Raw genomic sequence first — 16,963 nt, 5'->3', positions numbered from 1 at the left:
ATTGGTGGCTATTCTGTCAGGCTTACTACACGTGCTCTATGATATAATGCAGTTGTTAGAAAAGGTGGACTGGATATTTGCCAGGATTGTGATGGAGTAACCTCAGGCCTCGAAAAATCTACTCGCTATGGCAAGCCAGATTTTATCAGGTCGAGCTGTTTTTAGCTCCTGCTTGTCTGCTCTGGTAAGTGAACTTAAGTTCTAAGGAACTGTTCAAGGGCAGAGATCAAATGGCAGTTTGTCTTTTTGCTAATTGTTTCTTAACTTATCCTGGAAAATAGTGTTTACTTTTCTTTCTCTTATTACAGTTAGAGGTTTTTGTCAAGTGAGCTGTCTGACCATCATTGTGAAACAAAAGGCTGTAAGGTGTCAGTTTTTCCCCAAAACGCAACGTTTAAGCAACTTGTAAATGCACAGTAGAAGCATTTCAAAACATATCCGGAGTTGCAAAATAACATTTTTTTGTAATCCAGAAGTGTGATTCAAGCAAAAAATTAAATAGGAGCAAAACAAATCAGAACACTTTGCTTGGTGATTTGCAAATGACTGAAATTTGCAGAAACTTGATTTTCAAACATTATATACTATTTAATTATATCACCAAAACCACATCCATGGAAAAGGTTGTGGCCATTTCAATGGAAAATCTGTTGATTGCAAATAAGTGAGCTAAAGCTTCGTGCGTGAGGTGTGTATTTATTAAAAGTTTTAAAATGATTTGAGAAACATTCCTGTCCCGCCCTGATGACAATGCAGTTAATGAACTAAGAGGAAGGTCAGTGGTCAGGTGTATCCTATATGTGGATAGATTTGTATTATATATGGATCAAAGGTTTAGTCTGTTACATCAAACAAAAGTGTTTTTTGTACAGCAGTATCTGAAGGTGCTCTCATATGTGATAAAGAAGAAAATGGTGGCTCAGTAAATTAAAATATTTACCCAGTATCACATAATTTGACACCAGTTTATATGTCAAGAGAATTATAATTAGATCAAGTAGATTATTTAAGACACTAGACCTGCAGGTCTAGTAAAATATTTATGATTTTCTGAGGCCTGAACCTGTGCTCCAAAACTCTAAATTAGGGCCGAAGTTTTTTTTATGTTGTTATATTAGACATAGGGCTAAAAAGATCGAATCTGTGAATGTAATGAGGGGTAGGTTACACTTTAAATTTGTTTTTCAGGCACTGAGAACCATGCAAAATGCAAGGAGAGATCGAAGGATATTCCATCACAGGTGGTTTGTCACTTACTCCATTGGTTCAAGGCTAAATATTATGCCTGGGCGAAATTTGCATTTTGCAGCATTAATCTTTTCTGGATTAACGTGCTGTGCATTATTTCACCATCTAGTGGTTAGGGTCCGGAACTTCTTGTGTTCAGTAGTAGTCCTTCTTCTTTTCTTTTTTTGTTTTTGCGGGTTAACAACCTGCACCATTTGATTCTTAGGTCATCCTCCTGTGATGTCCGACGCCCTCCACAGAAACCTTCCTGTTGGTGGCCATCATCAGGTTCTTTATTTTGTTGTGGAGTCTGGACGCATCGGTAGAGACACCAAGCCTGAAGAGGATTTAAAGAAGAAAAACAACTTTTTGTTAAAGATCTGCAAAGGGAAAGCCTATAGCTACAAGGAAGAACAGACCGTTGAGACAAAGTTGGTGTCTCTAATACTTTTTTGGTATGAAGAGAAACAGAGAATGTTCTAGCGGGGGGGGACCCCCTGTTCTTCTTCAAATGGAAAATATGCTGTTTCCTTTCTGCCTGCAATGGCATCATACATTTGCACAAAGAGACAGCCATAGGTGTGCAGTTTTTGCCTGCTGAATGTGCACAACACTATTTCTTGCGAGGGGTGTGCAGACTTCAAGTCTTAAATCTTAAATACTCGAGAGAAACAGAGGTGTAAACACTATGCTGGTCAGGGCCAAGAGGATTCCACTTCACTTCCATAATTCAGGCTCGCAGGCGAGGAAGAGGATAATGCCACTAAGGAAGTCAAAGGGAGAGAATTAATCATTGAAAAGCCCATCATTGATGTCGAAAAAGATCACAAGAAAGTGAAGAAGCACACGCAGCTATCTCTCAAAAAGATGGGAGCAGTAGAGTCACAAACAGACTCAAAAAAAGATAGCCAGCCTTGATGCTGAAGATCTTGCCAATTAAAGGCAAGGCAAAGCACAGAGAACCCCTCGTGTCCCAGTCTAATGATACCGCAGAATGTAAATGTGCTGGAAAATCTTCAATGTCGAAAGACGATCGAAGTCGAAAAAAGAAGATGGGCAGCTACAACAAAAGCATCTGAGTCCTCGATGCCGAAAAAGAGAATGCACCAAACTCTCGAAGTTGAAAAACACACGAGAGGTAGAGCGTAAAAGGAGGAGACTCAAGGCCGAAATGGTGCTCATTCTCTAAAGAAAGAAGAAGTTAAATGCCGCAATGCAAGCGTTCAAAATTCCTTCAAAGCCTTTGATGGAGGAAGCAAGAGAGGATACTTTCAGGGAACTAGAACCTGTCACACCTGAACCTCAAGAGGAGGCAGAGACAGAAACCTACCAAAAGAGTGAAGATTATGAGGCAGTCGAAGGAGAGAGAAAAGACCTTGAGACAGATTCCCCCGAAGAAACCATTGACTCGTACTCCTCGAAACCACCACCCACTCGTGATCTTACAATGTACAACCAGCTTGTAAAAAAGGCAGCAGATAAATATGGGGTACAGATGGAAGAGGAAAAAGATAAAAAACTGTTTTCTACAAGAAAACCTAATACCATCAAAGTATGTAAGTAAGTACAGTAACTTCCCATGCTACCGAACATCATAGACCAGCGAAGAGTGGCTTTTAAGGAGCCAGCTAATTGCAGAGCTGTTACTCAGATGGAGAAAAAATATAAACAGTCCTTCAAAGATCCACCTTACGTACAAGGTAATGTAATTGCAGATTCTATCATTGCGGCCACAGCCAGAAAAAAGGTGAACACTCCTACCACCACTGGTCCCCCACCTGCCAGGGAGAGGATCAACGTGGTGGGCAGAAAATTTGAAAGAGGAGCAGCAACGCAATGGAGAATTGCCAATTCAAATGCACTCCTCAACAGATACGCATATCAAAATTGGGAGGATATGGTGAAGCCCACAAAGCACCTGCCAGAGCAGTACCAAAAAGAACTAAAGCATTGGCAGAAAAAGGAAAAGGTATTGCCAGCGCTTGTCTTAAGTCAGTACTAGATGCTGCAGACACATCAGCAAGGCAAATGGTGACAGGAACAACTCTTAGACGTCACGCATGGCTCCGAATGTCTGGATTCAAAAGTAAAGGTCAAATCAACATAGTAAATAGTCCCTCTGACGGGAAACATCTGTTTGTAAAGGCTGCAAATGGCACAATGCAACAAATCAAAAAAGACAGATGGCAAGATTTATGGGGCACTACAATTCAAAGGCCAGACACCTTCCACAAGAAAACCAATAGTGTGAGGAGGTTTCCATACTGGAACACCACATCCAGGCTTTCAAGCTGCGCAGCCAATCATAGCCTGATCAACAAAAGTGACAATTTCAAACTCTAGGAAGACAGTCCTTTTGCAGACAAACAAGTGATAGAGGCTAACCAACAAAAGGGTCTGTAACACCTTCAAAGTGACTCCCTAAAATGGAATCCCCACCCACATGTAACACGAGTGGGTGGAAGAATTGGAAACTTCTTCCAGGAGTGGAGGAAGTGAGATTCAGACAAATGGGTACTCAGTATAATACAACATGGTTACTGTATGGAGTTGGAAAATCATCCACCTAAGTGTTTTCCAAAACACAAAATATGCACAACAGAAGAACTAACATATCTTCAGGAGGAAGAGATGCTACAAACAGAAGCAGCAGAAGAGGTACCCTGCAAAGAGAAAAATCAGGGAGTCTTCTCAATATACTTTCTAATTCCAAAACCAAACAAGTTGCTTCGTCTCATACTAGATTTACGTTTTCTAAACAAGTTTACAAAGGCACAAATAGTCAAGATGACAACTCTTTAAGAATTGCAACCATAGATTTAAAGGACCCATACCTCCACATTCCAATAATTGTGAAACACAAAAAAATCCTGCAGTTCGTTATAAACAAAAAACATTACCAATTCAAAGTGTTACCATTTGGCATAAAATCAGCACCAAAGGTATTCACCAAATGCCTGGCAGTAGTGGCAGCACATTTAAGAAGGAAAAGAATACTTGTCTACCCATACCTAGAGGACTGGATGGTGAGTGAAAATGAAACTAAAATGTGTGGAATACATTAAGACTGTGATGTCAACTCTACACAGGTTAGAATCTCAATTAACATTCAGAAATCCACCATGTACTTGGGAGTGAGAATATACACAATCTAAGCAAAAGCCTTCCCTGGTGACGAGAGTAAAAGTACTAACCCTCAAAACTCACCACTACTAGAAGGGGCAGTCTCTGACTGTGAGGAAGGTGGGAAAGTTAGTAGGAGTGATGGTGTCATGCATAACATTAATTCCACCCATGAGGCTTCATATGAGACCCATCCAAAAATGGCTAAACAAGTCAGTGGTCACAAGCAACTGGGAGCTGGGATGAGATAGTGGTTGTAACGCAAAAAGTACAGGAAGAGATGAAATGGTGGAACAAGTCAGATTTAGCAGGAGGAGACCATTCTTGACCAATGCTCCAACAGTGACCATTACCACATGTGCCTCATACACTGGATGTGGAGCACACGTGGAGTTTGGAATCCCACAAAAGCTGTACAACACATAAATATATTGGAATTAAAGAGTGTGTTCCTCGCCCTGAAAGGCTTTCAGCAGCAGTTGGGGAACAAATCAATACAAATACTAACAGGCAATTCAACAACAATGTTCTCTAGAAACAAACGGGGGGGGCAAAATTGTAGCTCTTGTCAAAGTTGGCTCAACAAATATGGATATGGGCATTTTAAAAACCAATGTCATTAGCAGTAATACATCTGCTGGAAGTGGACAGCTTGATAGCAGACAAATTGAGCAGACAAGCATCCATTTCACATGAATGAGACTTAAAACAGACAGTACTGGAGTCAATTTACAAAAAGTGGGGAACTCCAAAAGTAAACCTGTTTGCAATTCCACAGAACGTAAAATGCCAATACTTCATGTCCAGGCAGCCATTCAGCGCGGCTCATGCATTAAATGAATTAAAAAAAAAAAACACTTACCTGCATGCCGCCGTATCCCTCTGTCTCCTCTGCTTCGTCGCTACAGGCACAGGCTCCCAGCCTGCCCTGCAGCCAATCCTGACACTGCTCAGAGCAGCATCAGGATTGTCTGGGAGCGCTGACTCAGGGAACTCCCAGGCAGACTTGGGAGCCTGTGCATGCTCTCTCCAGCTCGGCAACTGGGCTGTTGGCCTGGAGAGAGCCTACTGCGCATGAGTATTTGGCCGGCCCAAGACGGCCGGCCTAACACACGTGCTTGGATGGGGAGTGCTGTGCACTTCCCCTCACTGCTCATCACCCCGTGGCCCCACACCTTTACAAGAAAACAATAAGAAACACAGTTTATTATTGTTTTCTTGTACAGCTTTTTCAGCTGCTGGTGGGTGGGGGGGGGGGGGGGGGGCTGACGCTCCTCCACCCTAATGAGGAGCTGCCCCTGCATCCATATTCCCATTCTGTAGGGAATGCATCGTCAATAAATAGGTCAAAGAAACTTGCTTATACTTTTCTACCAACACCACTAATCTCAAGAGTGATAAGTGCAAACAGTCACAAATTACTCTAGTATTAATAGCTCCACAGTGAGTGAGACGAAAGTGGTACTTATAACTCATGGAGATAGTGCAAAAGATGACAAAGTTACCAAGAACATAGGATCTGCTTTTCATGCAGAAAGGAAAATTAGTACACCGAGAGCCAGAGACTTCGAGTTTTGCAGCATGGCTTCTGAAGACATAAAATTTGGTCATTTAGGACTCCCAGAAAAAACAATGGCAGTTCTCAGAGAAGCAAGAAAAGCAACTACAAGGAAATTTTACACAGTGAAATGGAAAAGATTTACATGTTGGTGTAAAAAACCTATTTTACTTCAAGACAGACAGAAGAAGTTACAGTAATTACATTTTTAACACACCAGCTGGAAGAAGGTTTAACTTACGCATCGGTAAAAGTACATCTGGCAGCAATAGTAGCACAAGAGGCTACATTGGAAGAAGCCCGTTCACAGTGCCAGTCATTAAAAGATTTCTAAAAGGAGCAAAAAGAATAGCACCACCAGTAGTGCTCCAACAACCACATGGAACCTCAATGTGTTACTCAATCACCTAATGAAAGAACAATTTGAACGAATACAAACCAATAACCAAAGCAAATTTAAAAATATTAACCTTTGCTATCAGAAAGATGTATTAAAGACATCTCTAAGAGGAGTAAATGAGATACAGGCACTCACCACACAAGAACCATATATTTAAATACATAAGGATAGAGTGATGCTAAGAATGAACCCACAAATCTTACACAAGGTCATTTCGCATTTCCAGATAAATCAATCCATTCAAATACCCAGTTTCCTCCAAAACCCAAAGACAAGTGCAGAAAAAGCTGTACATATGTTAGAAAACGCAAAACAATAATGTACTATTTGGAAAAGGAAAGGAGAACAGTTCTTTGTCTGTTTTGCCAGTAACAACGTAGGAGAACCTTTTATAATTACAAGGTGGATAATAAAGACAATTGAAATGTCATAGAAATGCTGGCATCCTCCTAGAAGAAAAATCAAGAGCACACACTACAAGAAAGAAAGCAACAATTGCCTTTTTGACTACTACACCGTTAAGTTGTACCTGTATGGTGGCCACATTGTCGTCAGTGCACACACTAACAAAACACTATTCCATTGATGTTCAATTTCATAGCGAAGATCAAGTAGGACAAAAACTACTAAAACACTTGTTTACAAGTTCTACCTCATCTTCAGCCCAAACACCACAATAAGGGAAACTGCTACAAAATCAATGCACAGAGTTTTCTGGATTTGCAAGCGACCTACCTGCCTCCCCAAAAGATGAGGCAGAAAAAAAAAGAAGAATCTGAAGATGACGACCAACAGGAAGGTTTCCGGGGAGGATGTCTGATATCACAGTAGGATGGTCTAAGCCCACATGGTGGAGGTTGTCGACGCTCTCCCCCCCCCCCCCCCCCCCCCCGAAAAAAAACCACACTAAAAAACTACTACTGAACACAAGAAGCTTCGGACCCCAACCACTGTATGGCGGAATAATGCACAGCATGTGAATCCAGAAAACTCATCATGGTGCAAAACTACTCCTACAGGTAAGTAACCTTCTAATTACTCTGGTGTAATTTGAGTAAATTCGGGAATTTTGTGTTACACTTGTTATGCAGTATTCCCAAAATTACACCATTACGGCACTTAACGTAATCATGCACCATTCACGGCATACGAGTGGCTTTTGTTCACGGTGTTTTTGTAAAAATTCATCTGACTACAAAGATCGAAGTGAGGATGTATTTCACTATAAACTACAGCACAAAATGATGGATTTGCATTTTACGTGATTATGCACGGTTTTGCTGTAATTTCATTTAATTGTGTGAAAGCAAATTCTGAAGATTTCCTACAGTAATACTAAATATGAGGCAGGCTGTGTGAAGTGGAGGAGAGAACTGGAATACATTTCTCTCATGACCAACGATCAGCTAAAACCTCACTGAATCAACTTCTGTACTAAAAACGTACATTTTTTAATAGGGCTGGCTATGCAATAAACCTGTAACTGTCCAGGTTGTTTGATCATCCAAACCATTCTTGGAGTGCCTCTTTAGTTTTTTTTATGGTGCGCAGGCTTGAGGGTACACTTTATTGTTGGCATAAATTCACTCATGACTGCATCACCTTTAATTCTGATCCATGAAATTGAAAGCTGAGCTCCCTCTAGAGTCTGCAAGAATCCATGCCTCGAACACAGCTGAGAATTGGAATGAAACAGCCACTTTATTGTCAAGAAACTGCCCTGTAATTTGTTGCTATGGGAATTATTTATAAGAAGAGGGTGTCTCCTTTCTGGCAAATTAAACCAGGGGTGTGGTGGAAATCTGAGTTGTCCTTTGGGAAGACTTGCAAAGCCAAAGGTTGCTAGTCTTTAGGAGCGCCCTCACATTGTGAAAGTAAACTAGTATTATACCGTACACAAACATTCACACCCATCGTGCCACTCTTTAGGTACTGCCATTGTCTGCCAGCATCATTGTATAAGAACCCTTAGGATTTTTCTTTTAATTTGCAGATGTCGTATTTACGAGAAATGGAAATAAATTAAACACTTTAATACTGCAAAGTCAACTACCAATACATTTAAGAATCAAACAGTGGAATTTATACAGAAAAGCCTGTTCTGCCGCAAGCATATAATTTGCATTCATGTATATTTACAGGAACAAAAATGATAACTAAATACAACCTTAATTATAGTAAAGTATAAATGTACAATTAATTACAAAAGAATCGCTGTCAGACACAGACTAGGTTCACCTAGATGTCGTATTCTCTTAAAAGATGGGTGAATGCATGGGTCGTTGGGCTCAGCTTGTGGGGAATCATTTTTGTTTGTACAATTAAAGAGGCACTTTTCCCACTTTTTTCCTTTGATATAGTTCCTTAGTAGTCTGTTATTTCAAAGTCTTTTAGTTAATGCATTCAGAACCTATTAAGAAAATCTGTTTTCTTATATGAAAATCTGTCCGTAGGGTTCTTTTAATTGAATTGTCCAGTTGTCAGTTCTATTGTGTAAGTTTTTGGCACCGTGCTGGTCTTCTTGTAGAAGGAAACTCCTACACTTCAGCTTTCTTTCCAAATGGATAGTCACATATTTGGAGGATTTTCAGTACACGGACTGTTTTCCGGGTGTCATTGTCGAGGGAGATCTTAGAGCTATGTTGGAGCACTGCAACCAAGTAATGTTCATCCTATTCCTTCGCATCTGGATGTGATACTTCGGCGTGAGTTTAGTCTTACCCCAAAAAAGAACTTAATAGACTGCTCCGAATGCCACCTTTTAATTCCGATTACAAAAGTGTTTTTTTTTTTTTTTTTTTAAATAGCGGCAAGCACTTTTCTCCAGGATGTTTACTATCTTGGTATGCCCCATGCGTGATGCCCCCAGGAGGCATGTCATACATTTTGCTTTCTTGTTCTGGATACTGAAGTCCTTTTCAGTCCACATGCTGGCGATGTGTATGTCATTACAGCATGGGATCATGCTTCTGGAGCATGCTATTTGGATGGAACCTTCCAAAAATACACAGATTATAGAGCGAGCAGGCCCCTATGTTATTGCATACATGGCCAGTATCTTTCTGTCTTCTCGTCCAGTGCTGAAAATGAAATACTTCTTGGTTATGATAATCGCTTTTTTGAAGCTCTGACGATCATCAAATTTGCAACTTTCAGTGTGTGCCTTCCGCAAGTGTCTGTCCTTTCTAAATCTCGTAGAAATGTTTTCATTGATTGTCAAAATATTCCTGTCAGCTGCAACACCAGATTCTATTACTTATTGTATTGCCTTTCTGTTGAAAAGTTGCAGTTGGTGGAGAACTTGAGATCGCGCGTACTTTTTGGTTTGAAGAGAAGGGGCCATGACTGTGAATCTCAACTGACCATAAACCATGGTCTTTAAAGCCACGAGTTACCTTTTAGACCCTTAGTCCCCACGCTATGTGGTAATTCTATCCATTTTATTCCTAAGGATCTTTTCAAAGGAAGATATCGCCTTTCCCTGTTGCTGAGCTAGCAGAAGCCATCTCTGTTTAAGCTACTTTAGTGTGTAGTATTTGATGCAAAGGTGAACTGCTTCAGAAGAGCCAGTGGAAAAGGAATCAGTCTAGTTTGTCATTGCTAGTTTAATTCAGTCTTTAGGGTTATATGTCTTATTTCTGCTTTTACAGTGTAAATCTCTCCTGTATTCACATGGTGTGCATTATTCTGCCATCTAGATGTTGGGTGAGGAAGCTGGCCCAATGTAACTTGGAATTTCCTTCCATTACCTCAGGAGAGCACTGTGTTTGAGGTGGTAGTTAACACATGCCACATTCCCTTCCACTAACGTAGCATGTGTGCCCCGCATAGCTGTTTTAGTGGCATACTGCTGGTGTTAATTAAATGCAGTCTTTTGATGGAAACTATAAAAGAGATTCTGATGCATTCTTTTGATACACCATTGCCTGATCAGGACCCTGTTTCCCCCATCCCAGAGACCAAGCACCAGCAGTCAACAAGAATCTATCCAGGACCCTCAAGTCCTAGCTACTGGGTCGCCTTTTTAAGGAACCTGCTGTGTATGCACCATTTTGCTTGAACTTGTCTTCCAAGCATATGATAACGTATCTCTAAAAAATGTCCCCATCCATGAGAACCAGTCCCATAACGCAATAGTGAAGGATCACACCTATCACAAGCATGCAGCCGCAAAGAGACGAACATGATACTGACCGCAATACATAAAAAGGTTTCCTATCATCAAATGAAAATGCGGGCTTATCTTTGCTGGGTTGCATATAGCTTTAGCACTAGAATGGAAGTCCCTCCTTTTTTGCTTTAGAGTTGTGTTTATCCCGAAGTGCCTCAAGCTGGGGACTGTAGCAATGGAGTGCATTGAAAGGAAACATATGGGTGTTGCTCTGTAAAAATTGCGTACTCATGCCTGGAATTTCTTGGAATAGCTAAGAGGAAGAAGGATTTAGTAATACGTGATTAGATGCATGTGATGTTAAATATGCACACTCTGCAAAATAGGATGGAGTTTCTGTCGGTAGTAGAGAAACTGAGAGCATGTTGCCTGGAAACATTAGGCTACGGAGGGATAGAGCTAATGCTCGCACACTTGCCTGAGGCTTATTTTGAGCTACAAGTTTAGAACAACTTGGCATGGGTGTGGGCTGATAGGTACAAGCTAGTAGATAGGGCATGTCCATAGCACCTTTCCTTTTCGCCTGGCTCAGTCACCTTCATAAATCACTGGGTTCTATAAAAAACATCATACTTGGTTTCCTTTATTTGTTTTTATGTTTCCATCTTGTATGCTCATATGTCATTGCACTTCTGTTGAAGAAGAACATGTTGTATGTATTTTTTTCTGTGCTTAATTTCTTTTCCTTCTCAAACTTATTTTTCTTCTTCACAGAGAACCTGCAGTTTTGGTGGGTTTGATTTGACTAATCGATCCTTGCACGTTGGGAGCAATAACGCGGACCAGATGGTGAGTTAAGAGAAAGATGGTAGCTCAAAACATTTCAGAAATCCATTATACAATTTTGTGGCTTCACTGCACCCAGGATTGATAAGGTTAACATACAGCTAGTTGAGAAAATGAACTTGATACGATGTGGTATACTTTGCAGAGGATATCCAGAACAAAATGCAACATTTAAGCAAGTTGGAATCCTGGCCAGATGGGTTCCCTTAAGATTTCCGAGGCTCATTAACCCTGATAGAGCAGACACGGGAGTAAACATCACCACTGGGACTACAAGTCTTGCAGGAACACTGCATGTTGGGAGTGTTTTAGAATCCAGGCAGTTCATGTACTGAAAGTAGACAACATGTCTGGGTAATAATGTGGTTGAAAATAGGCACTACCATAGGAGAAACATCACAGGAACACTGATCCTCGCATGTTGCTTCCCAATACTGGTGTAAATCTCCTAATGGCCCAGTACAGGTGTGGTAACCGCGTTTACTATCGGTAATACCTCATCCGGTGGTACCCTACTTTCTTTACTAGGCACCCTTCTGTTTTGAAAATCATACATTTTAGGATGTTGCTGATTAAACGTTGACTGCTGACCACCATCATAATACTTTTGACCCCCACTATAGAAATAAATGCGTTTGACTGCATGTGTGGCTGTCGCATTGAAACTCATATTTACCATATAATCCTGTACAGTTGGCTCGGAGCTGTAATGGTCACCGGGTATTCTGTCTAATTCTGGCGCTTTCCTTTTTTTCATATATTCAATAGCAGTTATGGTATCCATCATAGAGAAAGATACAGACAGTCCATTGCCCCATTCCTGGACTTCAGTCCGATCCTCCCTTCTGAGATCAGATCCCCCTTTGTTGGAGTAGAGCTTAGTAAAGTTCTGTTCCCAGGTGTGTGGTTGAATGTAAAAATGATCTTGCTTTACGGTGAAAAATATCCCTTTGGCAAGGAGATGCCAAAAAATACCATCTCTCTGTTGTTGCAGCCACCCTTACCAGTTCTCACGAGTTTTCCTCCTCCCAGCTCTTCTTAGCTTGTGCCTGAGCTCTATTATATAATATTCTACCTTCAGCTATGGCAGTTCGACTGCTGCCTTTTACAGCAGATATCAGTTTGTTTGGCTAGCTTACAATCCTTGTTACACCATTCTGCCCCTGCCAGTCTAGGAATTTTAGGCTTAGATGTTGTATAAAATATTCCTTGACAGAAGTAATTAAGTTGTTAAATATATGCATGATGCCTGACCCATTTTGCACTTGGCTACCAAGTAGACCGAAGAAGAAAGAAACTTCGGTGTATATATAGGTAAGGATTCCCTTGTCCGATTGTATACTAGGCCATTTTAGCATCCTACCATCGTTCGAAGATATAATGGGTGGATCTGGCACACATAAATTATAAGGGTAAAATGAAGTTAACATAAAACTATGTTTAAAGGCAATTAAAGGGTTTCTTTCCTGTCTTGTGTAGGCTAATGGAAGTCTTTGATGTAACTTTGAAGCACCAAGCTTTTGCATTACTGCGCAGCTGCGTAATGCAGAACCGTTAAAGTAATGCATGATCATGCTCAAAGACAACTCGTGTGTAATTACCCATGAGATCAGATACTCAATTAGTACAAACAATTTTTTTTTCATTTTTTTTTTCAACCAATATTTTTTAATCATTCCTATCACTAACAGAAATGTTAGTTGTTCTCTACTAAAAAAAAAGAGCACTAATAAGCAATCTAATGAGAGTCTCACCCTAAATTGACACTGGCCACCGCAGTTATACCCTCTTATCAGGTCTGGCTTGGCAGCTCAGCTGTTGCATGAACTTATGCAATCAGTCTAAACAAGAGCTTTCAGGAGTACTGCAGAGAGACACTTAAACTCTGCCCACATGATGTTGAACAGTAGCTCATGATTTGATTGGGCAGAAGTTGTGTTCTTCACAGAAAAAGTGATTTCTTGCCATACAACTTGATTATTTTGTTTGTTAAACCATGCCTGATCCCAGATCAGTATGGTTGCCTAGTGAGGGCTCACTAACAAACATAAAGTATCAAGCTTACAATTGGATAGCTTTTGTTGGTTATGGTGTCAAGTCAATGGTAAAGGCGTAATGCCTTATTGGTTCCTGGGGAAAAGTTAGGTCAGATTCTATATGTACAATCTGTTCATTATGAAAGGTTATGAAAAGCCAGTAGGATAGGCTTACTTATTATGAATAGCATGCGTTAAAGGTAGTAGGGTTGTACCGATGGATTGTTACTGCACTGTGCTAAAGCTTATAGGCGCATATGTTCTTACATGAAATCTCACAGATAACAATATGAGTATAGAATTTAGGTGTTGTTGACCCACTTGAACAAACTGTGGCGATTGAAAGACTGCTTTATGATAATTCTTATTAGGCTTGCTTAGTAGGAATTTTTTATTGTTTGACAACTGTAATGTACACATTTGTAATTTTATAACTGTCTGATTGATGTTTTCCAGTTTATGTACATTCTAGTAGGCTTGAGTTGGTTATAGTGTCAAGCGTATGGTAAAGGTTATAGGCTTTATCAGTTTATTAGGAAATGTTATATCTGATTTTTTGTGTGTGATCTGTCATAAGGAAAAGTTATGAGGAAGTAGTTAGGCTGGACTTATTGTGAAACACACCTATTTCAAAGGCAATTGGCTTTTAGGGTGGATGACACTGCAAAAGTCTGAAGATAGGCATTTTTGTTACACAGAATCTCACTGGTTACCAGAGTAGGCAGGGGTTTTGATAGTCATGACCCCCTTAAAAAAAACATGTGAATAGAAGATTGCATTATAGGTCATTCTTTTTGAGGGTTTTTAAGAGGAATTGTATTGCTGCCTTTACCACTGTAATTTTGTACATAGTTGTAATTTTATTATGTTATACCTTATAATTGCCTCGTGTCAAAGCTTATGTTTAGCACATTAGGTCTGATTTGATCACAGTGAGAAGCTAGTGTTAAAGGTGATAGACCTGATTGTTATGAAAAGTTACAAAAAAGCAGTTATGACATATTGATTGTGAAAAGGATATGTTAAGGTCAATAGGCATTTAAGGGTGGATTATCAATTGTTGCTGTTATTAAAGCTTACAGTTAGGTATTTAGTTACCTGTGATATCACAGTTTACCACAATAGGCCATTAATTTACTGTTGGTTACCCCCTCTGACAAACAGGGGGTATCAAAGATTTGCACTGTGGGAATCCTTCATGGATCCTCTTAGAAGCAATAGTACTTTGCTCTGCCAACTAAAATGGTGTATGCTTTTGTAATTTTATAACTTTTATGCCTGATGCTTATCCTGCGGGAGAGCTTGATCTCAGTACATTAGGACTTAGTTGTCTATGGTGACAAGTCAATGATAACATCCCTAGGCCTGATTGATTCACCAGGAAACCCTTATATGTGATCTCTTTTTTCTGAAAAGTTATGAAAAGGCAGTAGTCCTGATTTATTAATCTTGTTAAACATATGTTAAAGCCAATAGGTCTTTAAGGGTGGATTGTTTTTACACTGTGTTGAAGCCTATAGTCAGCTATTTTTGTTACATGAAGTCTCAGTTTAAGCAGCAATAAGTCTTGCTAGAATCTCTTCGGAAGGCCTTACAGGCTTAGGTGTCTGCCAGCATCTTGTACGAAAAACATTGTTAAATATTACATGCATCCAGAGATATAAATATATACCAATATAGGTTCATAGAGAGGGCCTTTGGGTTAGCCCTCTTTTGCCATTGGTCTGACTGAGTGTCTGTCATTTGCAGTTGGCCTCCATCCATGACCGCATACTGCTTGGGGTAAGGGTTCCATTTGCATCAGTCATTGTCCCTCTTGCCACTTGCCTGATACTGGTGGCATTGTCTGATCCCACGTGCACATACACCTCAAAATGAATGTGCTTTAGTGTCAGAGCTGTTTGGCCAGTTCTTAAGTTTTCAATGTTCTCCTTTTATAGTTCCACTTTCATTTCTTTGCCTCTCTGTTCATTTTAATATTTCTGAAGAGGATAATTACAGCTCCTGTGGCAGTGCTAACTGACCAATTGCTTGCCGCTCATTTAATCAGTAGTGTGCTGCACCCTGCATGTTCAATTCCTCTAAACCAGGCGACCATAATGGAATGTTGTGCATAGCGTGCTATTGTTTTACCATTCCAGATAGCAATCATGTTGGTTTAAACATGGCAGCCGTACTAGACAGACATGTACAACACCACTGCAAGAAGGGCAAACACTGTTATGTGTATGCTCATTATTGCAAGCATATGCCCACCGTGTTTAGACAGCAGCATATTTTCTTTTCCCACTTATATTATTTTAATTTATCTTGCATATATTGTTGAGTTTGTATGTGTTTTATTGTGGTTGTTTCAGAGGGTGCATGCAAGAACGAGTCCGTCGCTGGACGGGTGATTGTTACTCGCCTTTGCAGTCTGCATCCAGAGTGCATGTATGATGAGTTAAGTGCCTAAACCCATCAGTGGCACAAAAGACACTTTCATATGCCAGACCTATCGACATTGCCAGTGCTTGTTATTATTTATAAGCATCTCATAATCTTTTAATTTTTGTGTGGGAAAAAAAGGGAAAGGGAGATCAATTTGAACGTGAAGGGAAAGACGCAGAATAGCCATCTTCGAAAGTTTGTGTAATTTGAAGAATTTATTATTATATGCTTGGCATGTGCTCTTGGACAAAGCCAATCTCTTTATCAGTCTGAGGGTTGGTGTTTCCAGCACGTGGTTCGACTTTAGCAATCTCTCCCTGCATTGCCTGCGTTCCAGATTGTAGCTGTTCTGCATTTGTTTGTGTTTTTTTTTTTTTTGGGTAGCACTTTGGCTTTACCGCATTTGAGATGCTGAAAACCTTTGCAGACTTTAGGATTACCAAAAGTAGTGCTTACGCCAGCAGAAAGGGCACTCAATTGCATTTTTTCACTCCTAGGGCAATGAAGGAGAAGTTATTTACAAAGAAGTTATCAAGTCGCCCTCTACTTCCCGCATGTCGCTTGGCAAGAAGGTGAAGTCAGTGAAAGAAACCATGAGGAAAAGGATGTCCAAAAAATACAGCAGCTCCTTGTCAGAACAGGTAAGCTTGAATAAGTTCATTCAGTTATAGCAAATATTCCCAACATAAATCAAGGACTTTGTGACTGACGAAAATATTGTGTGCAACAACAGCAGACATCGAAGTGAACAGGAATTATTAAGAAAAGATTGCCAGTACTTGCAGTAGTACTCTCAAGTGGTTCCGCTAAAGTTGGAACATTTTTCACGGATGTGGCACTTTATTTTTACTGTTTAAGCAAGCCTTTTGCACTAGAATTAAGTCTTATAGTCTTTGAATTGCTTCGCTTGTACTCCTGATGAGCTGTGAGACATGTAATATTTGATCTGCTATGAACAACTCTCCTCCCAGCCTGTTCTGCTGCCCCACCTTGACTCACTGGTCACAAGTTGCTACTTTGTTGATACATGGGCATGCAATGACAAAACATCATGTCAGAAAAGAGAGACAGGTGTAGTGCGTCTTGTAAGACATCCTCTTTTCCTTTGATCATTATGTTGAAAGGACTAGATTGACAGTTTAGTGTCAAGGTGGGTTTATTAGAGTATGAACGGTAAAGTGTTGTAAATTTTCAGGCAACTGCAAATTGGTTTGTAATCGCTAATATTCGGA

The 16,963-nt window shown here is 40.2% G+C and overlaps 1 protein-coding gene across 6 annotated transcripts in view; it reads left to right on the top strand.

Moving 5' to 3' along the window:
* Nucleotides 1–16,963, top strand: part of SASH1 (SAM and SH3 domain containing 1) — a 536,180-nt gene that overhangs the window by 438,081 nt on the left and 81,136 nt on the right. For all 6 annotated transcript variants that reach the window (XM_069235189.1, XM_069235188.1, XM_069235187.1 and 3 more), the window contains 2 exons: nucleotides 11,194–11,268; nucleotides 16,229–16,372. In XM_069235189.1, coding sequence (XP_069091290.1) covers nucleotides 11,194–11,268; nucleotides 16,229–16,372 — 219 coding nt within the window. The remainder of the gene's footprint in view (nucleotides 1–11,193; nucleotides 11,269–16,228; nucleotides 16,373–16,963) is intronic.

This window comes from Pleurodeles waltl, chromosome 5, assembly GCF_031143425.1.
Source record: "Pleurodeles waltl isolate 20211129_DDA chromosome 5, aPleWal1.hap1.20221129, whole genome shotgun sequence".
In the NCBI taxonomy this organism is placed as follows: Eukaryota; Metazoa; Chordata; class Amphibia; order Caudata; family Salamandridae; genus Pleurodeles; species Pleurodeles waltl.
This window is presented reverse-complemented; position numbering and strand designations above follow the sequence as displayed.